Below are 26,337 nucleotides of genomic sequence, written 5' to 3'. Positions count from 1 at the left end.
ATCAAAAGGTTAAAAATAGCTTTTTATTTTCTCTAAATTTGTGTCAAACTTTTGTTCTCAAGACCAACACTTACCGCATGCACTACCACTTTCTCTGCAAGCCACCTTCGATTCTCAGTGTTAACAAACGGCAAGTCCCAGCTAAGGCAGAGATCATTAATTTTTGACGTCTGGCTCTGGCTAAGGTCATCATCTCCATCAAGCTGTGAATTGAATAAAAATGTGATATTACTCACCAAATCAGTTAGTTAATTATGAAAAACATGCTAAAATTGCTTGCAGACAACCTTACATTATTAAAACACACCTCTTGAATTATTTCTCGGAGGTCCATGTCTGGACAATCTTGTAGGCATACATGCTCCTCATCTTGGCCAATCAGAGAGCTAAAAACTGAAGGACTCAAACTACTCAATCCTGGGCCGCCATGCAGGATTGAGTGTCCTATCATTCGTCCAGCAACCACATAGAGTCCACTGTCTAGAAGAATTTTAGATGTCGATGGCACCTGGTGATCTTCCTCTCCAAGAAAAAAAAGGGTTTTCCCAGGACCTTCTAAAAATAAATAAAAAAATACAATTATTAGTTAAGCATAGGACTTAATTACTAAATTAGCAAAACAATTTATGGAGGACCAAAACTGCCAAAATAAAAAATAAATAAATAAATAAGTGTAAGTAATATAGTGATTAAAATGGTAAAGATTAATTTTCTCTTTTGATTAGTTTGTTTATTTATTTACATAACTATTTATTTCTGCAATCATTTATTTACCGATTTATTTATTTTTGTATTTATTAATTTCCCGATTTATGTATTTCTGTATTCATTTATTTTCCCAATTCATTTATTTCCTGATTTATTTATTTCCCAATTTATTTATTTCTGTTTTACCTTTTCCTTATATGATAATTAAGGGGCTGTCCAGCAATGATTTCACTGTGTCTAAGCATTTCTATTGGTTGATCGTTTTAGATAACCTAGATTGATGTCTTTCCCCTTTGGCGGTAACTTTGGTAACGTAGAAGATTTTTGTAAAACACGCCCCTTCATTATCATATAAGGACAAGGAAATGTAGAAATAAATAAATAAAAAGTAAACAATGTTAATATTAAGAAACCCATAAATAACAAATAATTAAGATATTTACTTTTATAGATATGTATTTATTTTTATATTAATTCTAATTATTCTTTACCATTTTAATCACCATATCACTTTTATTGAGTAATTTACTTACGTTATTTATTTATTTATTTATTTATTTTTAATTTTGGCAGTTTTGGTCCAGTTTTGGTTTTGGAAAAGTGAGAATACAAAAATTGCGCAATTTATGCTACATTTATCTAATATTTAACAAGGTTTCAGTTTATATAATATAAAATGTCAGCTAGTCCAGACTAACCCATCATAGTTTTTATAAACAGCATACCTATGTTCAGTTCAAAACCAAACTGTAGTTTTGATATTGTTTGTGAAAAAAAGAATCTTTTGACGCCATCTCCCAATGCAGCAACACCTAAAACAAAATAAGTACACATTTATATATTAAAAAAAAAAAAAGAAAAGAAAAAAAAGTCATTTATTCAATAACAATAAAAACAAAAAGGTCAGTGACCTACCTTGTAAAACCACAGTAAGGTTTCGGGCCCAGTTTATGTTGGGGGCTTTGTAAAACTGCAGAATAGCCCTCTCCCGGTCCTCTGGACTATGTCCCATGTTCAGTTTGATTGTCAGATCCTCCTCAGACTCAGCAGCTTTCAACAGTTGATGTCTGTAAATGTCAACTGCTTTCGTAATATCTGGCTCAGTTTTCCACTCTGTAAAAGTTACAAAAATTATGCTTTACATAAAGCCATTGTGCTTTACATATACCACATGAGAGGAAAATGGACACAATGCAAGATCACAAACCTTCACTAGTGCAACTACCACTTTGTCTCTGCCTCAAGTCTCTATGTTCATTGTCTGTACTGTTCCGATAGTGAATCCTTTGGATATTTCCCATTTCCCCTGGAGTGGTGTTCCCATCTTCTGTCTCCTTTTGTTGTCCGTCCTCTCTTTCCTGTTGTCTGTCTTCTCTTTCCTGTTGTCTGTCTTCTCTTTCCTGTTGTCTGCCCTCTCTTTCCTGTTGTCTGCCCTCTCTTTCCTGTTGTCTGCCCTCTCTTTCCTGTTGTCTGCCCTCTCTTTCCTGGTGCCTTCCAATACCATCTTGAGTCCTTTCAGCTTCTATATGCTCCCTTCGTCTGTTGTTTCCATGCCTGCCTGTCCTACTGTCTGAATTATGTCTAGCAATTTTAAAGTCAGAGAGATTAAAATTAAAAAGATATGTTCTTGGCTTGAAACATTACTCTAGTCTACACACTATTCCCAATGCTAAAAACCAAGAAGTACAATTTATCATGAGAGCTAATTGCAAACTCCCAAAAATTATGCAATGCATAATGACATGCCTTAATTATTTAATGTGAATGAGCTACATAATAGGGCTGCACTATATTGGATTTTTTTTTTTACATCGCATTGTTCTATTTTTTCTTGTGTTTACGCCCGCTCCCCCTCCCTCTCGCGCTCACTCAGAATGCTGTGTATCTACTTCTTAAGAATCAAAACACTGCAACGGCGTGTTTGTTTTTATTGCCACGTGACATCGCAGGGTCCGCGATGTGACTATCGCATGTGCACACATCGCAATGTCAATGCTTAAATTATATATTGTGCAGCCCTACTACATAGCAAAACTGACATTACAGACAAATAAGCATAACTTACCTTGAACAAACATCAACATGTGTAGGGATGGATGCCTGTCTCATGAATTGCTTGCAGTACAGGCACTGTATGGTTGGACCACCTGACGATGTAGGAGTAGATATCTAATTGGAAAGAACAACTTTTACTTATGTTTTGTAATATATTTTATACACACAACACAAAAAATGTTGCACTCTGAAGGCACTAACAGGAACGAAAAAAGGGACAGGATGGATTTGGGCAACCTACACAAGCAGTGATGAACTATTTACAAAAAAAACAATAAAGTTTATTCATTTGAACGTTAAATATCTTGTCTTTGTAGAGTATTCAACTGAATATAGATTGAAAAGAATTTGCAAAACAAAAAGATTTTGGTTTTGTAAAACAAAAAGAAGGAATGTCCAATGAATGACAGTTTGCATTTTAAAGTTAAATTCTCCACAAAAATGAATTTTACAACACTATTCTATTTTTTCAGATGCACTAGTATCTTCATGTACACATACATAATTATGGTGTTATAAGACTTTCTGAGAAAAACTCTGAAAGGGGAAGCATATTAAATATTTTTTCAACACAAATACATAAAATATACTTACTCTTTCCATGCTAAGATTGGCTTGAAGTGGTCTCACATAAAGGATTGAAGAACCAACCCCTGCCTCTGTGGTGAGATACAAGGGTGTGTATCCACTCTCTGGACATGGATTTATCTCAAGCGTTATGGACCGTGTCATTCCGCTAGTTCGCAACAGCTCAAAGCCCCCTCCTTCCTGAAGCTTTGGAAAGCTTTTTGTCAACTGATTTTGGAACTCTTGAGCATCACAAGCCCGGTCTATAAAATAAATATTGGTTATGTATACTTTTGATCTCTTTTGCAGCAGGCAGCAGGCAAAATGTTCCAAAAACTGGTCAGTTTTACAAATGCACACTATGCTATTAAAGAACCTCACCTGGGAAATGGATTTTCTTAAACCCCAAACCAGCAGTGGACAGATTTACTTTTTCGAATGCTGAGGGGACACTGCAGTCTTTCCTCCCTCTCAAACAGAAGAAATTGTGCGTAAATGACTGAAGCTGCACTCTCCACTTAGGGTTAGCAGCTGGCAGGACTAGACGTCTCTTTCTGGTTCCTGACTGATAGGGGGCAAATGCCCGGGCGACCTCACCTTAAAAAAAAAAAATGTATATTTAGATGTTTGCTTTTCACATGGATTGACTTCAACATCTGTCTATATGGTGGCTCAACACCGCGATGTGCGGTGTGATGCGATATGTCCCCCTTACAGTACCTCTGCGGCCCCCTGGGGGGGCCCACAGGTTGAAAACCACTGCTTTAGTGTATTTATTGTTAAGGAATGATGTATATCATTGTTTTTAAACGGCAAAGATGACACAGTTTTAAGACTAGTTAAATACATGTTTATTATCAAGAACACAGTAAAAATAGATGCAATAAGAACGCACAACCTTTCTCCTAAATATTTTAAGTACATATCTGAACAAGATTTTTGACAAATAAAGGGAATCTGTGTAAATATTTTAAGTACATATCTGAACGAGAATTGTCTGGCTCTCCTTTTTCATTTGGCTTGAAGCCGAAATGCTCCCAAACCGGCGACGTCGCTTTTAGTTTTTTGACCAGAATAGCTTCAATAGTCTCCATCTTTGAAAAAACAGAGACAGACTCTAGACCAGTGGTTCCCAACCTATGGGTCGCCAAAGATCCACTATGGGTCGCGAAGCCCTCTTGATTTTAAGGGGTTTCATTTTAATACTATATATAGTCTAGGGTAAGCAAAATTCGCCGCGCTGCGCTCTCTCTGTCTCTCTCTCTCTCTCTCTGGCGCGTGCGGGCGCTCTCTCCGGCAGCGCGGAGCTGAATTCAGCGCGAGGCTGAATGTAATAATATAAGAATATAAGAATATAAAACTCAGTTTAGTTAAATAAATGAAAATGAGTGAGGGCCTGTAAAGTTAATCAATTATTGTCCAATATTTGGACAGGTTGAGGTTTTGGTGAGCTGTTTTACTGATTTGAAACTGAAACTGATATTATTCTTTTTTTGTTTGTTTGTTTTTATTTTATATAAATTATTTTTTATTCATTTTAAATAGTTGTATTATTTTATTGATCTAATTATTTTTTTCTTCATAAGATAAAAATTCCTTATGTTTTATGTATAAATTTTTCCTTTTTTACGTGTTTATTTTATTCATCTATAGTAAATGTCAGTTTTTATTTGTCATTTCTAACCCCCCCCCCCCACCCCCCCCCACCCAACCCAATTATACACTTACATCTTTTACATTTGGGGGGGGGGGGGGGGGGGGGGGGGTTATGTTGGGTCACCAAAGCTTACAATGGTAAAAATATGGGTCCCTGAAGAAAAAGGTTGGGAACCACTGCTCTAGACCACCAGAATTTGTGACCCTTTTCACCTCCATTTAAAATAGTGTAAAACCGACCAAATCTTCTCACAGAACACCTGTTAACACCGCCCATCTCCCGTCAGGCAGAGATCCAACCCCTACTAGATTATGATTTGTATATTCAAAATAAAGATCCTTTAAATTAAAATAACAATTGTTATAATTTGAGGGGCCTTTCAGTAATATTTAATGTATGCACGGTCTAAAAAAAAACAGCGTGGGGGCTAGTTTGACCGATGGAGGCTGACTTGATCGCAGTCGCACTCAGGGGGTGCAAATCGCAGCGGTTCGGCACATCACACATTCTGTATAACCACCTTTAATATATAATATATCGACATATATAATATAATAATATCGGCAAAAATATACCAATGTTACAGAAACACAATTCTCACCCTGAACAGCATTTTGAGCCGCTTGTGCTGCCCTTGAGGTGCAAGGCCGACTGCAAGATGGCGAGTTCTCTTCATTTGACGAAGGAGCTTCGTTGCTGCTGGTGGCAACAGATGAGGCGCCTTCGGCTTCTTCCAGGCCATTAAGAGCCTCTCGCAACAAATCTGCCACCCATGCTTTCTTTGTCATTTCTGTAGCTATTTTGATGCGAAAAAACAGCAAATATTAAAACCTTATGGCAGAAAACTGCAGCTGTTTACAGGAGCCTCTCGCGGAAGCCTGTAGGTAGTAGGCGGAGTTGGATATCCAGCCCTGCCCTCACTTGTGGTCTCTACGCAAACACACGACCTGCTGATTCTTGAGGCACTGTGTGGCACTTGAAATACGCATACAGCGCCGTTTTTTCAAGAAGCACTGAAGCGCTTCAGTAATCGGTGATCGATTATATTTGTCCAGTCCAACAGGCCCCGCCCCAAATTTGAGGGAGCACTCCTATTGGACAGTTATTAAATTTACATGTGGCACGATTACAGCGCTTGCCTAGACGGAATGCAATCCTATGCATTGTGATTTGCTTTTGCACATTCGCAGCGCCACACAGTGGAATACAATGCCGTTCGTTAGATTGCATTTTAAGGTGGCTTGTGACACTAATTCTGCGTTTCTTTCTTTAAATACAAATCCACACACACTGGAGCTATTGATTTTCATTGTGGCATGTTTTCATCACATCAGTGTTTAAAAGCAATCTCGTAAGTATTACATTTAAAGAAGGAGTTAATGTTTAAAGTACCTTATGGTGAAAAGTAATACCGCTGTGCCTTGATTACATTTCAAGGTGTATTTCATTAAATTCTGGCACTAATTCAGCGTTTGGTTTTGAAAATGCAAATAAGTGCGTATTGTTTTTCAATAAAGAGATCAAGTGCAATGAAATGTAATGTAAAAGTAGTTTTGCATTTCATTTTGGCACTTATTCTGCATATTAGTGAGGAAAAGCAATGCATTTTGTTGATTGTTTTTACATTTTTCCACCCTAGTGTTTGCTTTTCAATTTGGCACTAATTCCTCTCCATAGGAAGCAGCATTGCTTCTCTTTGTGATGACTGTTCTTCACAGACCCACCAGCCCCAGCTAATCTGTGTTGGAAATCTGAGGGCTGCCGCAAAGCAACATGTCATCGTTGGAAAGAGTGACCGAATTACTGTTCCCCTTGAAGACAGACATCTGCTGTGGACAAGCTATTTAAGCTCTACTGGGTGTGTAACCTGGCCTATCCATGTCAGCTAAGCTCCATGTTCTGCTTCTTTGAACACATCTATGACATGCCTCTCTCAACTAGCCGGAAAGCTAAGGTACTGAAGCTCATTTCGAAGCTTAAAGCATCACAATTCACAGCATAATGTGCACTTGTCCAGAATGTCGACAGTCACAATTCACAGAAGTAAAGAAGCTAATTTGGCATCTTCGTGAAATACATGCATTGTCAAAGGGACTGAACTTCATTCTTATTTGCAGCCAGGATGGTTGTCCAAGGACTTACCACAACATCAAATCATTTACTAAGCATCTTTACAGAGATCACCAGTTAACATGTACCACCGTGCACTATTTGTTACTTCACATACTGTACTTGGCCTAACATATAGACCAGGTGGTGTGCTGCCACTTAAAACCAAACACTGTGGAGAATGTTTGTTTGGTGAGATAATTCACATCATACCACGGGCTGATGCTGAGTCCTTTTTGATGTTTATCTGGATTCTTTAAATTGAGTACTTTGATGAGCATTTTTATGCATATGTCAAGCGAACTAATGACTATGAAATGATCAGCTTAGATGATGCTTCAGATGTTAGGCCTCTTGATGTACTAGCCATTTACAACACAGACAAGCTGTACTTGAATCCAAGATCCAAATTGTTTAGCCTCACGTTTTGTAGTTCTGTTTTTATAAAAAGGGAATTTTATTTCTGTATTGATGTTCAATGTTATTCATCAGGTTTTCTAAAAAATACGTGAGAACAATGAACAATTGTGACTAATTTTATATGAGCTATGTTTTATACACCCCTTTACTGTTTGGACTTTTGTTTTTAGGTGTTCATTATCACAAAAGACAATGAATTAGTCACAAGCATGCATGTTTTTACATTTAAAATATATAAAAAACATTGAGTTAATTTATTACTTATTCCAAACGAAACTGATTTTGAACTGTGACAAACATGACTGTTTTTACATTTAAAATGTTACAAACACGTGAATGTTAATTCATTGCTAATTCCAAAAGAAAATTGAACCATATATAGGCATGATAATAAAAATGGAATTGAATTAATTCGTTTCATGCTTTTTTTTTAACATATTTGATACATTATCTTGATTATGCATAATCAACACACGTTGTGTAAAAAATTACACATTTGTGAGTTCATTAGCCTGACACATTTAGTGTGTAAAATTGGATTACACACTGGATGTGTCAGAATCAACACAACATGTGTCGTCTCTGAGCACACTCGCACAATGTGTTAAAATTCGACACAGTCTGAGTCATTTTTGACACATTTCTTTTTAGAGTGTACGTAAAAGACTTCCTAAAATCAAACTTGGGTAAAGGGAGGAACTAGAAGAGTTTGTGATACAGGGAGGAAAAAAGGAGGGAAAAAAAGAAGCGAGCCAGAGCTCAGGGTAAAAACTGGCATACATTTATTTTTATGCAAACTAAGATCCAACACTGAGTGACTGTAGACAGGTGTTTCAGTTTCATTGTCCAACCCCGGTATGTCCCAAATGTGTCTATAAACTGGGTATAGGATATATATGATATCTCAATAAATTTTATAAAACATATTTTCTTTTTTTTTGTTTTCAGCTCAGAAAGTCATTTTGTAACGTTTGTAATAATACTTTTTATTATTTTAAGCAATGTCTTTTTGTCCACAGATCTTTCAGACACATCCCATGTAAAAATGTCCCCAGAACTCGTCAAGCTAGTCATACGGTTAGCTTATTAGAATAGGCAGCAGTGACTTCATTTAACTCACAATAGAAAAAAGGGCAATTCTGTTTAGATTCTTTTTCCTAAAGTTCATATTAATACTTGTAAAGGGTTAATCATTTAGTGGGTGTTAACATATGAACAGCTCAGGCATGAGGGATTGTGGTAGCTGCCTACCGTTTCATACACAGCCAGTCTATCTCTGCTCTCTCCTACTGGTATGCAGATTAGCTAAGTGTCAAACGGTCAGGTTGTTACCGTCATTTAATGGTCCATATTATGTCAATTTACATTTGAGATTTGTAGGTATAAACATACACATATTCACACACACATTTTTTCACAGTTTATTTTTTCACCTGCATATCCGATTAGCCTAAATTTTACCCTGTATATTTAATTCCCAGTGCCAGAGAGCTTTATTTTCGTGATGAATATTTCTTAAAACTGCATTGACACTAATGTGGTGACGTGTTTGTGTGTGTTGTGTTGGTACATGTAGATCAGGTGCAGCAGTGCTGCTGGGGTTTTTAAACACAGGGTTCAAACACCTTTTACCATGTAAAATTCAAGCACTTTCAAGGCCCATTTTCAAGTTTTTTTCAGCACCTTTGAGCAAAGTGGTAAATTAATGATAACGGTGATATCTCAAAACTGCGATTCAGCGATAATCAATATATTGCAAAACTATTCTACACATTTCACAGCGACTGAGCTACTGAGAAAAAAAAACACTTCTATGTAAGTAAATAGCAGGAGTTATGGATTGATTGGTGTCAGTTTCACACAGTTTAAATACCAATGTTCTCAACATATTGAGTATCTCCAAATGATGAGAGTATCTCAAAATAATGAGATAGCATCCAATACATTTCATTCCACTTCACGATTGTCTCCCACTGGAAAGATTATTGATCTACTGTTTGAATTATGATGTATCTGGCATGATACGTCATAAAGAAGAAAAGGAGATCCAGTCCAAAATTGTAGTTCCGTCAGATTTTATTCAAAGAATCTTCTGAGCAAAACAGTTTTTTTGGATACATCAAAAATTGAGTAAAAAGATTATTGAAAAATTGAATTGAAATAAAAAGGTGAAAATAAGAGGAAAACCCCAAAGGTGAGAAAAGTTGGGGTTTCCAGAGTTCTCGGCTGTGTGACCAGGACCTGTGGCTCTGTAGTCCCTCTCGGGAGAAGCTCTCCCGCCCAACTCTACTCTTCTTCCTAGACAGAGAGTCTAATAAATACAGGCATTCGCCTGGCCTCAGTCTAATGGTGTGTGAGGAGGCTCCTCACACCCCCCGGATCTTGATACTGATAAGCAGTTATTCATCCTATACGTCAGCCGAGAACTCGGTCACCCCAACCTTATCAGACTATAGATTACATGTACAGAAACTCATGGTTCCGCTGGAAAAAATCAATCATGCTAAGTTGCAAGAAAAACGGCCTTGCTTTGAGCACAAGGACACAATATACATACATTCTAAGTCACAATGTGAATCATCATGAATCGTGCTAAATGCTTGAATAACGTACTGATTAAGTGAAATGCTGATTTAGTTACACACAGATTAACCCTTTAATCAATGAACAATGAACATAGTAAGGCAAAACTCCTCCGTATTCTTACACACTTGTTAATTCTTCACAAAAAAACAAACCAAAAAATCATATATTTATGTTTGAAGCCCAAAATGTGGCAAAAGTTTGAAAAGTTCAAGGGGGGGCCGAATACTTTTGCAAGGCACTGTATATAGTGGTTGCTTGAATGTATGTTTGGCTGTGTACAAAAGCTTTTGGCTAAATGCTTAAGTTGAAAGAATAGATAAGATTGCAGATCTTGCAATATAAAAGCCTTTTATTGAATCACATAGATATGAATATGAGTAAATACATAAGGTGATGTAAAACAACGATAATAGCTGGTACTGGATAAAACAATCAATAAAGTAAATGGATTAGATATTTTTAGTACCTTTAGAGATATAAAAAAAAACCTTTAGCAAAACGATACCAAATAAGGAAAAGATAACAGAGTATATAACTTTAGCAACACAACACAACCAAATATCCCTGTAGATTAACTTGCAGATTTTTAATCAGACTGACTGAACCATAGACCAATGAGAAAACCAGTAGAGCAGGGGTGTCAAACTCATTTTGGCCGAGGGCCACATTGGCATATTGGCTGTCCACTGAGGGCCAGATGTAACTTATAAATGTAATAAAATGTGACCAAATGTAATATAAAATGAATGTAATTACTCCTTAATGTTAAATAACTCTCAATATACTATTTATTCAATCAAATATTACAGTTGCATGGAAAAAATGTTTGCTTGTTGCTCTATTAACATAAATCCTTTTAATTTGTCATGTTATGAAATCCAAAAACTCCATCAATCAAGAACCAAACTAGTCAAGTGAATAGAAATGACATCAAATAAGTTCTATTAACTTTGATCAAAACGTTTGATACTGAAATAAGGCTTAATAAATATAAAATTAAAAAGTGTGAGCTGTTAAGAACATGTGATAGATTTAGCATTTCCTCAGATTTAGCAGTTCCTCATACAACCACTAGTGGGAGCTGCAGCAGCAGCAGCACAAGCCCGCAGTCTTTACTGAGTCAGAGCTACAGCCCAGCCACGGGCTACAGGGCTCAGCCGAGGCAGTCTGGAGCGTTTTTACAGTTTTTAAAATTCTTATGTGTAGAAAATAAAGATTTTAACCCCACTAACCGAATAATACAGCTCTCTACAGTTCATCTTTCAGCCCAAGCAGCTAACAGCAGCAGTTTAGCGCAGCCGTCACGGAGTCACTGCTCGGATTACATTATAAACAGGTCAGTTAGCGCGCTGCTAACCTCAGGATGTTTATAACTACGGAGTTTAGTGAACACACCACGGCTGCAAGGTTAGACTGTTGAAGGCTACTGAAGACTATTAAAGTCTATTAGAGGTTATTGAAAGGGTTATTGGGAGCAGAAATCAGTACAGGCTGGTTAGATAAGTGATTCACGTGCTCCTCCTTTGCTGAGGTGAAACTGTGACTAGCACTGTCACAGTGATGTTTATTAACGTCATTAAAACAGATTTTGTCAGCTATTGTCTTATAAATATTTACACAGAACTTATATCTCTCCTAACAAGCGTTTATTTTGGTCAGTAACACTCTTCGTAACACAAAAGGCATACCGGTCTTTCGCCTTGAAGCACAGCCGTCCGTCTGCATCAGCTTCTCTTTTTCTGGACATTATGGGATAAACGTTTGTATGTCTCAATTCCACCCGCGAAGTTACGCCTTCCCTCCGGCAGGGTTTCCACATCAATGACTACACTGCCATGTCGTGGCAGTAAGCCGTAACTTCGCGGGTAATACAATCAAGCATTGTGGGAAATGTAGTTTTTGGTCAAAGAACGCTTCTGACCTATTTATTATAGACACTAAGATCTTACAAGCTCTCGCTTGGATGTGGCCACATTTGGCCCGCGGGCCTTGTGTTTGACACATGTGCAGTAGAGGGAATCAAGGATCCTGCAGTCTTACTGCTGCATAGCCTGCTGAGTGTTGCTTTCAGTATGGAAACTACAGCTATACCGTTTTTTTTTTTTTTTAACTCTGAAAAGGATTTTGTTGGCCTTTTGTTGCAAGCTAAGAACATCTAAATTTTAAAAGACTAAGTAATGCTAATCTAACATCTGGAGCAAACACTGGCAGTGCCCTCGCTCCAACTACAAACTACAAACGTGGAGTGGAGGAAAAAATAAAGAAAGTTTTTATATGTAAACAATTGAGAATGTGTTAAGGCTGTAAATGACATAAGTTGACCAAATGATCATTTCCTACTTATGGCAAAGCATATTCAATTTTTAAACCTAAAAATGTCCCAGAATGATAAAATCCTCACTTTTGTTTATTATTAGTTCTAAAGCTAATGCTGAGATTTAATATACGATTTTACTCTGAGCTAGCATCATCGCTTTACTATTTATTCAGCATATCACTGAAAAAATTGTAAAAATGTATGTTCCTAGTTTATGCTGTTAGTGGTACCATTTATGATTCTGTGTGTAAAAACTTCTTAAAACACAACACTAAGTGTTGAAGAGCTCTGCAGGCATTAACTAATGTAGGTATACAAACATACATAAAAACACAGCATGAAATTCAGTAAACATCATCTCTGGATAAGATTCATTTTTCTGAACCTGTAAAAAGCCATTTTTAAATGAAGTTCTTGTAACAGAGTGAAGATTTTGTGCATGATGAGGTGTTTTTGGCTGTCTGAAAGATTTAAGGTTTGCATTTTTTATGGCAGAGGAACAGATTTGGGATACTTTTCTATCTTTTGTGAATGCACTGATGTAATATAAGTTCACTCTGTAAAGTAAAACTCTTCCCACAGTCTGAACAGTGAAACGGTTTCTCTCCTGTGTGAATGCGCTGGTGATTTTTGAGATGACTCTGTTGATTAAAACTCTTCCCACAGTCTGAGCAGTAATACGGTTTCTCTCCTGTGTGAATGCGCTGGTGATTTTTGAGATCACTCTGTCTAGTAAAACTCTTCCCACAGTCTGAGCAGTAATACGGTTTCTCTCCTGTGTGAATGCGCTGGTGAATTTTGAGATGACTCTGTGTAGTAAAACTCTTCCCACAGTCTGAGCAGTGATGTGGTTTCTCTCCTGTGTGAATGCGCTGATGCAGTTTGAGATTACTCTGTAGAGTAAAACTCTTCCCACAGTCGAAACAGTAATACGGTTTCTCTCCTGTGTGAATGCGCTGGTGATTTTTGAGAGTACTCTGTTTAGTAAAACTCTTCCCACAGTCTGAGCAGTGATACGGTTTCTCTCCTGTGTGAATGCGCTGGTGATTTTTGAGAGTACTCTGTTTAGTAAAACTCTTCCCACAATCGGAGCAGTAATACGGTTTCTCTCCTGTGTGAATGCGTTGGTGTATTTTGAGAGTACTCTGTAAAGTAAAACTCTTCCCACAGTCGAAACAGTAATACGGTTTCTCTCCTGTGTGAATGCGTTGGTGTATTTTGAGAGTACTCTGTTGAGTAAAACTCTTCCCACAGTCGAAACAGTAATACGGTTTCTCTCCTGTGTGAATGCGCTGGTGCAGTTTGAGATTACTCTGTTGATTAAAACTCTTCCCACAGTCTGAGCAGCAATACGGTTTCTCTCCTGTGTGAATGCGCTGATGTTTTTTGAGATCACTCTGTTGATTAAAACTCTTCCCACAGTCTGAGCAGTGATACGGTTTCTCTCCTGTGTGAATGCGCTGATGTTTTTTGAGATCACTCTGTTTAGTAAAACTCTTGACAGAGTGCTGATGTTTCTCCATGTCGGGACTTGGCTCCATCTGTCTGTGAAATGTAGCAAACAATTTCTGCGTTTTCAGGAGATTCTTCTGGATGGCTTGTGCTTCACCTCTTTCAGCAGTTTAACACTGCTCTTTATTAAATATCCTGGTTGTTTATTCTGGAAAAACAAAGAAAAAAAAATTGTGTATTAAAATAAAAGCAGGTCAATTAACCAAAAAGAATTACCTACATTAGTTACACTATATGGAGAAAAATACTGGGACACCTTCATACTACAATAAAGGCTTCAGTACTTTTATCCCATTATAAATTCACAGACATTGTAATATGTAGTTGTATCTTGACTGTCAGCAGGCTGCAGCTGCAAAATGTATGTAGCAGAAACACTGCTGCTGTCCTGAGCACTGAATACAGTGTTATACTACTACTTTAGTAGTATCACACTTTACACTATAATCCATACTACTAAAACTTGAAGCTCGGCTGCGCTCCGGTCCACACCTAGAACCTCCCGCTATGAAGCCGAGCGGAGCGCAGTGCGGCCGAACCGAGTTCCTCGATTAGGCTCGGCCCTGATGCAGAATTTTAGATTTTAGATGCAGAATGAGCACACCTGATGCTTCCACAAGTGATTAAACAGGAGAGATAGTTGAGGGAGGCAGGTCTAATTCAGTGGTTCGGCTTTCAATGGTCTGATAAACTTCAGCTTGCTCCCAATTGTGCCGGAAAGTGGAGTTAACTAGCAACGGTAATGCATCTAATCTGTTCCACCACCTCAAGCAGTTTCACTACACACAATATCTTCCTTATTCTGGCTGAAGCACTTATGTAGTTTATGTTGTATCTAAGTTATTTATAGTTGATATAGGTTTGTTTATTTGACGGTGATATCGTGTTCCTTTTATATAAATGAAGGCTTTCTGCATTCTTTATCCTGGATGAGGCACTTTTGTTTTGATCTGTTAAATATGTTTACAAAAGGATAAGAAGCTCTGCCTCTGTTGTAATGTAAAGTTATTTATATTGGTAAAATGTAAAGAGGTTATTGGTTTGTGTTTGACAGAGATGTCATGTTTTTATATTGCTACATGCAAATAAAGGTGAGCATTAATTCATTCTGACCATTTTTTATTTCTAAAGTATTATACAGTTTTTTATGAGAGGAGGCTTTAAAGACAGTAATAGGTACAGATTTCCATTGCAGGGATTCCTAACAGTTTTTCTGAGGCCTTCCAAATATTTATATCGATATCGAAATTATATTGTATCGACCGAAATTAAGGAATGTATCGTGATATAAATTTTGGCCATATCATCCAGCACTAGCTGTAAATATGTCATACTGCTCTAACAAAGTGTATCTCATTTTATCTTATAAATATCTTTGTAATTTTCTGACTTGCAGTATATCTCTACCCCTCACCTTTTATAATCAAATATTTAGTTTTTCAATACAATAATTTCAGTGACCGGAAGCAGAAAAAGCCTGTATTAAATGTATATGCTTGATGAAGAGTCTCGACCTACCCCTTCCTGTTTTTATGTTCTAGAAATTAGATAATATTACTTTTTTTATTCAGGTGTAGGACCATTTATGGGATCATTTATCTGCATACAATCACAGCTCCAGAAATGACATTAATCTGTTTTAATAAGGCAGTATGCCATAAATATCGTAAGAAATAATGTTGCCAATATTTTTGAATATCATGAACTATATTACCCTGAAATATGGAGCCATATCACCCACCCCTAATTATCACATTCAGGGTAGTACTTAAAAATTCACACTGTTTTCATTTCCTATTATATATCTTCTAGAGACATTTTATATATGTCTATGTCCAGTATAATTTATTTTACTTTAATCCTGCATATATGGAGTGCATTATTACCCAGCAAAAAGCTACACATCGGCCCTTCGTGGGCTAAGTGCGGGCACTGTGGGCAGGGGCTAGCCCATTAAAATTACAAACAGGCCCAACATGGGTTTTCTGTGGGCAGCCTGTTCATTGGCTGGCCCACTCAAATCCTATAAAAGGCCGCTGTGGGCTAGCCTGAACTGGTCCAGTGCATTAATGCCCCTGTAGGCCCAGTGTGGGAATTATTTGGACAGCCAACACTTTGATGCGCCCACACAAATCCCAGGCAGGCCCACTGTGGGTCAGCCCACATTCAGCCTGCACCATTTCACACCCTGAAGGGCCAGTGTGGGATATATGTGGGCAACCCACACTCTGGCATGCCCACACAAATCTCATGCAGGGCCACTGTGGGTCAGCCCAAATTCAGCCTGCACCATTTACACACTGTAGGCATTGTGGGTTATATGTGGGCAGCACGCACACATATGTGAGCATGCCCACACAAATCCTATGCTAGGTTACTCTGGGTCAGCCCAAATTTACCATACAATATTTTACAATCTGAAAGTTTGTGTCATAACAAGTTCATATGAAGGGTATCTGAATATTTTTTATTGTTTTTGTCTGTGAGAGCTAGGTAGATTACCTAGCTTAGTGGATAGGAGCAACACTGTGTGAAATGTAGTATCAGCTCTGAAAGATTTTCTAAACCAAAAGTGGAGAAAAATCAAGGTACCACAGCAGAGTTGTGCAGAGACCTTTGGAGGGGCACACACACACACACATAGTAACATCTCATATTTTTCAAGACATATACTGTATAGCTATACATTTTTATTTATAAAAATATTTTTATTTAATATTTTGGATAGCTACGAATTTGCTCCATGGTGCTGATTCATAATCTCACCTTTATTATTGGTAGTGCTGATAATAAATAAATAAAAATATTAAATTATAAATGTTTTTGTGCTTGACTATACACTTTGTGTAAGCCAGCAAGGTTATAAAAGTTACATATTTTTTTATTTTTGCATGTGATATTTAATTGTGAGGATCATGTAACCAACGAATCCACCCCCTCCCCCTCCCCTCCCCCCTCCCTGCACGTGCCTTAACCACAGAGCAACGATCAAGCTTAAAGGCAAAGTCAGTGAGTGACTTTGGTCTGTCAAAGTGACTGAAAGGTAAGTTATAATTGCTGTTCTACTATACGCTTTTCTATTTTTTGCTAAGATATGCTAATGTGGTGCTAATGCAGTTACCACTCTCAGGTTATTGTAGCATTATAAGGGTAGCTATGTTGAAGTTAGCATTGTGCTAAAAAAAGTTAGCATTGTCCTAAGTTAGAATGAGAATTTACCTCACATTTAAATAACAAGAGGGGCTCCCAAGTTGGCAGCTTATCTCGGCTCTTGGAGAAAGACTGCTGTTAAGTAAGTTAACTTTATATCCAAGTATGTCAACAATAACCAGCTAAGGGAACAATGGCTTGCTAAGGGAAGTATTAAGGGAAATGGAAAATGGAAAGATATCCACTTAAGCTAAGAGAAAGATAGCCAGTTAAGCTAAGGGAAAGATAGCCACTTAAGCTAAGGGAAAGATAGCCAGTTAAGCTAAGGGAATGATAGCCAGTTAAGCTAAGGGAAAGATAGCCAGTTAAGCTAAGGGAAAGATAGCCAGTTAAGCTAAGGGAAAGATAGCCAGTTAAGCTAAGGGAAAGCTAGCCAGTTAAGCTAAGGGAAAGATAGCCAGTTAAGCTAAGGGAAAGATAGCCAGTTAAGCTAAGGGAAAGATAGCCAGTTAAGCTAAGGGAAAGCTAGCCAGCTAAGCTAACGGAAATATAGCCAGCTAAGCTAAGGGAAAGATATCCAACTAAGCTAACGGAAATATAGCCAGTTAAGCTAATGGAAAGCTAGCCAGTTAAGCTAAGGGAAAGATATCCAGCTAAGCTAAGGGAAAGATATCCAGCTAAGCTAAGGGAAAGCTAGCCAGTTAAGCTAAGGGAAAGATAGCCAGTTAAGCTAAGGGAAAGATAGCCAGTTAAGCTAAGGGAAAGCTAGCTAGCTAAGCTAACGGAAATATAGCCAGTTAAGCTAATGGAAAGCTAGCCAGTTAAGCTAAGGGAAAGATATCCAGCTAAGCTAAGGGAAAGATAGCCAGTTAAGCTAATGGAAAGCTAGCCAGTTAAGCTAAGGGAAAGATATCCAGCTAAGCTAAGGGAAAGATAGCCAGTTAAGCTAATGGAAAGCTAGCCAGTTAAGCTAAGGGAAAGATATTCAGTTAAGCTAAGGGAAAGATAACCAGTTAAGCTAAGGGAAAGATATTCAGTTAAGCTAATGCAAAGATAGCCAGTTAAGCTAAGGGAAAGATATCCAGCTAAGCTAAGGGAAAGATAGCCAGTTAAGCTAATGGAAAGCTAGCCAGTTAAGCTAAGGGAAAGATAGCCAGTTAAGCTAAGGGAAAGCTAGCCAGTTAAGCTAAGGGAAAGATATTCAGTTAAGCTAATGCAAAGATAGCCAGTTAAGCTAAGGGAAAGATATCATTTTAAAAAGTTTTGGTATTTTTGTGAACCTGATATCCTGATATCGGCCACCTCACATGTTTATAGAATGTAACTACCAGTCACACACAGTGACTGTAAAGGCTATTTATGTTTCACCATGAACAGCCTGAAGAAATTCAAATTCAAATAACTATCACTATATAAGAATCACTGTAATCAAATACAGTCTGCAAATTTCTCTAAAATTAAGCATTGTACATGAAAAGACACTAACAGATGTAGTATTTACCTGACTGCATTCTCATATCTCTATATTATCATTTTAAGAGGCCGTGAGAAGATCAATCATGCCACCACCAAAGGATGCAGAGATCGAGCAGGTTGCAAAGGTTTGGCTTTGGAATGCACGGGACCGTTCAGGTGGACGGAAGCATCGTCTCATGCAGTCTCTTCAAAAAAATAGTTAATTTATGATCTATGCTATATTAATGCATAAACAATATTCATTTTTGATATTATGATTAACTATATCTGTTCTATTTATGTAAAGTACATCTATTTTCTCCTTCATTATTATTGCTGTGAGATAAAAACCTTAATGCAAAAACTAATGTTATATTCAATTAGAATTTTTTTTTACTGGTTTGATTGGGATGACATTTTGGTTCCAAGTCTACAAGCAAGAGGAATAAAATTAATAATAGAGATCAGGGGTGGGTTTCCTGAAAGCTTCGTTACGCTAAGAACTTCGTTAACTCGTACTTAAGATTGATCGTTAATTAAAGAGTGTTTCCCAAACCCGTGCGTAACTAAAGTACTACGTAAACTCGCTCGCAGATTAACGAGTGCCCTCACCCAGTCGTTATTCTTAAGAGCTTCTTTAGGGGATCTCGACTTGCAGTTCAGCACCTTAAACACCAGGGACCGCCAATTTTGAGGGAGAAAAATGATAATTTCCCTGGTTGAAGCAATTATATTATGTTACTATTAATTATAATCAATTATATTATATATATAATTATTATTATATTATATTATATTATTTCCCGTGTCTGCGGGTGCTCCGGTTTCCTCCCACAGTCCAAAGTTCAGGCTAATTGGATGTCGGATAAAAATTGCCCCTTAGGTGTGAGTGTGTGAGTGGATGTGCCTGTGTGTCTGTCTGCCCTGCGATGGATTGGCGGCCTGTCCAGGGTGTATACTGCCTTCCCCCCGATGCCGGCTGGTATAGACTCCAGCCAGTGAGTGAATGAGTTATATTATATTATATTATATTATATTATATTATATTATATTATATTATATTATATCATATATTATATTTTATATTATATTATATTATATTATATTATAATGCCAACTTTCTCTGTGTAGTCTAACTGGGCATACTGGAATTGACCAATCAAACCCATAAATTATTAAAAATCCAGATTCCTGCAGATGATGCTCACGGTCTAAGCAAAACTGCAAAGTCACCAAGTCCGTGGATTCTGTAATCAGGCTGTTATGTGGCATACACACACTTATATACACTTCCCACCAGCCCGGGAATTACAGCACAATACAGTATATTTCCATGCTATTGGGAAAATTCCTGGTACTGTAGGTCCGGTGCAGGGGACGCCTGCAGTGTCTTTACTCACACCTACACGTACTGTAAAGGGTATCGGTGAATGTGCAGGTAATATTTAATATTATTCTTTATTTAGGTGCTTCTAACCAGTGATGTCAGTAACGCGTTACTTAGTAACTCTAATCTGACCCTTTTTTCAGTAACGAGTAATCTAACGCGTTACTATTTCCAATCCAGTAATCAGATTAAAGTTACTTATTTAAGTCACTATGCGTTACTCTCTCTCTCTCTCCACCTCACACTCACACACACACACCACACACACACACACACCGCTCCCTTACCCATTCCCCCTCCGCTCTTCCCCAATCACACGCGTCTCGCTTTCTCCCCTGTCTCTCTCTCTCGCGCTCGGCGTGTCTTTAGTTTCCGCCCGTTTTCGTTTTCCGCCAGTTCTCGGCGCCCTATCTCTTTATTAAAGCGTTTTTTTTTTGCGGCCGAGTCCCAATTCACTAGCCAGGGCAGCGGTCTGCCACAAATTTGATTGGCAGAGGAGAGCGTTTAAAGATTTTACACCACACGTGATTGGAAGTTCACTGCGCGTATACCGTAAAGACAAGAAAAGTTCCGGTGCTTTAAATGAACACTGTCAGAATTAAATCCTTCTCAGTAGTTGGGTCCGGTATGGGTCCGTATTGGACAACGTCTGGGTCCGGACCCGGACCCCAGTCTGCAAATATGTGATCCCTGGTCTAGACCATATACACGGTTCTGTTTTATAAAACCACTCCTTGCTGCCCTGCTGAGAACAACAAGTTCAATGTTCAGTTTTACAGTGTTAAATATGTCAGGTCAAGAAAGACTTTCTTTATTTTATATATTTTTTTATAAAAACAAGTATTTATGTTTAGTAAAATCAAGAAAGACCATATTTTATTTTTTATAAAAAAATATATTTATGTTAATTTTTTTATTTTTATAAAAAAACGTATTTTTTTAGGAAATAGTTCAACTTAACAGAGATAAATTGTTGCTGTTAAAAATGCATTTTCCAATAAAGGGAGTATTGGCAAAACTGGTTATAATGTTTATGTTAAGGCAGCGGGAGGTGGTGTCTGCAGCTGCTGAAAATAACTAATAAAGTAACTTGTAAAGTAACTTAGTTACTTTTAAAATCAAGTAATCCATAAAGTTACTAAGTTACTTTTTAAATGAGTAATCAGTAATCAGTAATCGGATTACTTTTTCAAAGTAACTATACCATCACTGCTTCTAACCAACATTGTGGCCGTTCATCTGGGCAAACTGTGGGGTGTGTCAGCTCGCAAATATATAAATACCAGTCAAAAGTTGACACGTCTCATTTTTTATTTATTTATTTTTTTTACATTGTCGATTAATATTAAAACTATGAAAACAATTAATTGACGCATATGGAATTATCTAGTTAACAAAGAGGTGAATGGCCTTCAAAATCCCCTGACCTAAACCCAACTGAGATGTTGATTTAGGATGAGCTGGAGCTTTACAGTGTGTGTGTGTGTGTGTGTATATTGAAGAGTTAACGTTTATTATACCTTGGGTGTGTTGACAAATATCCTTCAATAATGATTACTTAACTTTAGCATCTATAATTACATAATCATTGTGTGAAACCTTGTATTTTATATGCATTTATATAGAAGATTATCCAATACTCACATTGTATTTTATACGCATTTATATAGAAGATTAACCAATACTCACAATATATATTATTTACACATATAGTTAAACTTTGCTTGATCAGGCATGTGACTAACACAGACTCTATTATATGACAAACTAACCCACATGATACATAAGGCATTTACTAACACATAGGATCTATTGTATGGCGGACTAACCACGCGCCACTAACACATTAACATATAACATATGAAATCCATTGTGTGACTGGTGTAGCTCATGCTTAAGGCATTTTGGTCACTGCATGATCCTAACTAACGGCCATCAATCATCGACTGGTACACTCTGTATGAACTAAATTGATACAGAGGAGGCTCTTAGACCAAAGCGGCCTTCTCTGTGTGTGGGTGCCTCCCTAAACCTGCAGCTCTTCAAAGCGGGGAGTGACGCACACGCACACAGATAATGCCACAATGTTCAGTTCTGGCTGGAAACAGTCAAGGCCAAGCACTAGTGGTCCGGTCAGACACGTGAAACGGATTACTAACACGTGAAATTACGCATGCTAACATGAGATGATTTTAGCAACGCCTCATCAGCAGGTTTCACGTCATTTGGGGTATAAAACATGGAGTCAGATCAGAGGGGGGTCAGAACTTTTACTATTTGATGGCTGCTAACTGTCTTGTATGTATTGGTTCTCCTGAATTCAGTATTTTGTAATAAATACTTGATTTGCTTTCAACTCCACTCCACCTGTCTGCGACTCTCTCCATCAAAACGAACACGCAGGGGAGTTGTACCCCGGATGGTGGATGGGGGTAACCCATCTTTCATTTTCTTTTTACAACAATATATATATATATACACACACACACACACCGGAACAATAATTATTTTTATATTATTATATTATTTTTATATTATTAATAATTATAATAATAATAAATTAATATTATTATCAATATTACTATTAATAATATTAGTACAATATCTATTAATATAATATATATGTATATTAACAATAATAGTTTTTAAAAAAGTTTAATGTTTATTAAACATTTATATATAAACATATGACTTATTTATTTAGCCATATGTATCTGTAGGAGTATTTTATTAATGCCAAAGTACATCCTTTTGTTATTTAAATTTCAAAATATGTATAATATTGATGATTACAACACTTTTTTTACATTTTTAGGGTGTAATACTGAATAAATACTGCATAATAATCGATATTTGTGGATCGATTGAGTGCGCTGTTTCAGGGGAGGATTCAACAAAGACGCTCTTTAACCTCCTTTGTTAATTTTCACGTTGCGAAGCTCTTTGGGAAACACTCGCAGAACTGGCTCGTTCTTTACTCACGTCATTCGTTAGTTCGTTCGTTATTCGCTAAGGTTGTTCGTTTTCGGGAAACCCACCCCAGAGGCTTTGTTCCAGTAGCAATAATAGTATCAGTTTATTATTCATCTACTACATCAGTCTAGTGCATTTAAGTATTTATTCAAGAATATGATTTGCTGTTTTTATTGATGTTTATATATATATATATATATTTTTTATTATTTAAGTTGTATAATTCTTTGTTATTTTGTATTATGTTTGATATTTATATCATACCGTTTATTATAAATACTGTTTTTGCAAATGGAGATATTTATGGAGTATATGTTTATCTACATGCTAAAATATAAATTTGGGATTTAATTTACTTAAATACTGTTGTGTGTTGTTTATATTTTATACATGATACTTTGTAATAAATTTATTAATTTACTATACACTTTAAATTGTGTTATTTATATAACTGTTTTACAGCCAGTTGCAAAAAATGTCAAAGTGCCAATAGCACAGCTTTAAATTTTTTCCTTGAAAAGTGTTCTCTGTTCAATATTGCACAGTTCTAAAAATTTGGGGCCACAATTGGTTTTCCGCTGAGGGCATATGTGTGTGTGTGTGTGTGTGTGTTTGTGTGTTAGTGTTAGAGCTCTACAAATCTCTGTTGGCCCAATGTGCAAATACCCATTGGTCCGATTTGGGCCGCCCATATGGGGGCGGTACCGCACCAACCTCATTGGCCCAGTGTGGGCATGTTTGCTGGGTTGTATCATGACATTATTCTCCCCAAACAAAATCACATCATAAAACATTTTACTATTGCTAACACATTTGTAAATCTGTACATAAAAATACTGTGTGGAGCATGCACCATGTTTTTTTAATGCGTCACGAACAATGTAGAAAAATACTGAATAACAAAAGCAGTTTTGTTAAAAGGATACAGCAACTGGATATAGGGGCACATTACATTATTTTTAAAGGTAAGTTACAGTTTAGCCACCTTTACCTTATCAAGCCAATGCTAGCGACCTAGCCAAGCTAGCTAGCAATTCCAAACATCACATACTACCAACAGCGTGAATGTCCTAAAAACATGAATTTGTTATTAGTTGTTGATATATAGCCTAAATGGTAGGATAATGTACACACAGTTTGTAATGGTTAATCCTTTTCGTTATATAGTTAACTTTAACCGTTAGGTGTGTTATTCTGCTATAACACCACTGGGTCATTTTACAAGCTAATATTTTAGGTTTTTTTTCTGTCAGGATGAGTGAGGCAGGCTGTGTGGTGAGGACCAGGTCGATATGATTACTCATCTATCTATCTATCTATCTATCTATCTATCTATCTATCTATCTATCTATCTATCTATCTATCTAATTAATTTAAACACTGATTATTTTTTCTTTCTTTTTTAAAGAGCATAATATAAAATATTTCAGCATGAAAGCTCATATTTGTAATGTGTAACAGCTTCCTATATCATAACTACATCTCTGCTGTTTGTAACAAATCAAACCGTGTGTAAATCGGATATAAAATGGTAGAGTGGTGATTATTATAGATGTATTAAACACCTTAATCAGTGTAAATTAATGCTCTGGGGAATCGCTAGAAGCGCGTTTTCTTTATTTGCGTAGTTTTGGCACTAATTTAGCTCCATAGGTGGAGTGGAGACAGCGAGGCACCGAAGGACAAAAAAAATGACGTTGTAAAAATACGGTGGGCTCTGCGACACTTTGCAGAGCACAGGCGCAACGACAGGGAGGCAGAGAGACAGCGACATACTGAAGGAAAAAAACGGATCCCAAATAGGATCCTAAAACGCTCCCATTGTGGAATCGTTCACTTCAAAGAGCCGACTCAGAGCTGCATCGTTCTCGAACGACACATAACTGCTGAGCAGAGCTAGGAGAAGATTCAGTGCTGGTGGTGTAAATGCTGAAGGTGCTGAAGGTGGTGTTGGTGTAGAAGTGAATGTAGAACAGCGTGTTGAAGAAAGAGAGAGAAACTTCTCCATACCTTCTGTAGTTCAGCTGATCCTGCTCTTCCTCCTCAGGCGCTGCGAAAGAACTGCAGAGCCCGAAGCTCAGCCTCACTCGGGTTATATAGAGCTCCGCCCCCTCCATATCACATTACACCCCATCACCGCGCTGAATGGAGCTAAACAGCTAAAACTCTAATTTAAAACAGCGTAGAACTACTTCGATGGGGCTTTTCTTTCATTTTACAAATTAGAATAAAGTATTTCACTAAAATAGGAAAGAAAATATTTTTTAATGTGACACGAGTGGTGGCTTCTAGCCATTTTTACCCATGCACTTATATACTGACTACGCCACTCCCGTTAAAAGGTGGGAGAAACCCAAAAGGAATGTGAAGCCCTCCCCCTTCACAGATCCCGACTGTGTTAAAACAGTCTATAGAGGCAGAGTTTGATATCAAAAATACTTTTATTCACAATCAAAACACAAACATAAAACCCACAATGAATCTCCACTGAATTGGTCGACACTGACAATACTTGGCTTTAGCACATGAACACCAGTTTTGGATGGAATAAAGCAAACCAAAAATAAAGGATCCACAAACACCACAGCTTAACACTACACTGCACACCACACCAAACAAACCATAATGGGGAGGACTAGCTTGGATTCTTTCTTTGGTAACTTCAAAAATACTGTTCAACAAAACACACTAGATGAAAAGAAACTCAAGTGTGGCAGAGTATTAATTGGGGGAAAAAAAAACCCCCACAAATTTACTGAAACCAATGAAAAAAGAAAATAAACTAATTAAATTGAACCCAAAAAAACAAAGAATTACAAAATTAAACAAAACTTAGCTACTACAATAAATAATGCAGAGTCATAGCCAGAAAACAATGCAAAAAATAAATAAATAAATAAATAAAAAGCACAAAAAAAAACAAAGAAACTAAAGCAATCAATACAGAAATTATAAGGAAAGAAATACAGAAACTATCCAAAAAAACCCCATAAATGGACCATCAAAAACAGTAGAGAACCATTAAGAAAACAGTAGAAATGACATTAGAAAACAAGATTAGAAACACAGTAGAAAACATCAGGAAACAATCGAAAACAGTGGCCAATATCCTCAACTTTCAGCCATGCACACGTCCTGCCAAGACACACATAATTATTCAACATTTATTTATTTATTTGTTCATTAGCTCAACCAAATTAAAAATGTTACATACCCTTGCCGTCTTGAGAGAAGCACATGGAGGGAAAGGGAAAATCAGGAGCACCCCAGCCTTCTTGTGAACTTGCACAATGAATACTAAAAACCCAGTTAAAAAATATACATAATATATAATTTTACTACAACCCAAAACAATACAGACCTTAAGGTACTTGGAGTGTTATAAAATAGCTAACTTGTACAACTGTGTACAACCACTGCAATACACAACATACCTCTTTC

The 26,337-nt window shown here is 37.1% G+C and overlaps 3 protein-coding genes and 1 long non-coding RNA gene across 8 annotated transcripts in view; 1 reads left to right on the top strand and 3 right to left on the bottom strand.

Annotated features, from left to right (window-relative positions):
- LOC125801395 (zinc finger protein 239-like) overlaps nt 1–26,337 on the top strand; it is a 250,068-nt gene that overhangs the window by 203,997 nt on the left and 19,734 nt on the right. The window lies entirely within an intron of this gene.
- On the bottom strand, nt 93–3,460 carry LOC125801507 (RNA-binding protein 25-like). 2 transcript variants are annotated; one of them, XR_007438706.1, is made up of 6 exons: nt 3,358–3,460; nt 2,774–2,877; nt 1,916–2,289; nt 1,434–1,821; nt 403–555; nt 93–275 (listed from the first exon to the last, which is right to left on the bottom strand). XR_007438706.1 is itself a non-coding variant. In XM_049478300.1 (5 exons), exons 1-4 carry the CDS (start codon nt 3,364–3,366, stop codon nt 1,580–1,582), a joined length of 729 nt encoding a protein of 242 aa, XP_049334257.1. In that variant the 5' UTR covers nt 3,367–3,460; the 3' UTR covers nt 374–555; nt 1,434–1,579. The 2 variants fall into 2 exon arrangements, 1 of the variants encoding a protein (XP_049334257.1); XM_049478300.1 differs by lacking the exon at nt 93–275 and having other exon boundaries at nt 374–555.
- Nucleotides 3,476–5,773, bottom strand: LOC125801593 (uncharacterized). The gene is made up of 3 exons (XR_007438789.1): nt 5,589–5,773; nt 3,712–3,927; nt 3,476–3,593 (listed from the first exon to the last, which is right to left on the bottom strand). It is a non-coding gene; the product is annotated as an uncharacterized LOC125801593 (long non-coding RNA).
- On the bottom strand, nt 9,575–24,976 carry LOC125801329 (zinc finger protein 271-like). The gene is made up of 2 exons (XM_049477872.1): nt 24,907–24,976; nt 9,575–14,079 (listed from the first exon to the last, which is right to left on the bottom strand). The coding sequence occupies exon 2, from the start codon at nt 13,958–13,960 to the stop codon at nt 12,938–12,940; it is 1,023 nt and encodes a 340-aa protein (XP_049333829.1). The 5' UTR covers nt 13,961–14,079; nt 24,907–24,976; the 3' UTR covers nt 9,575–12,937.

Source organism: Astyanax mexicanus, chromosome 4 (assembly GCF_023375975.1).
Source record: "Astyanax mexicanus isolate ESR-SI-001 chromosome 4, AstMex3_surface, whole genome shotgun sequence".
Lineage (NCBI taxonomy): Eukaryota > Metazoa > Chordata > Actinopteri > Characiformes > Acestrorhamphidae > Astyanax > Astyanax mexicanus.
This window is presented reverse-complemented; position numbering and strand designations above follow the sequence as displayed.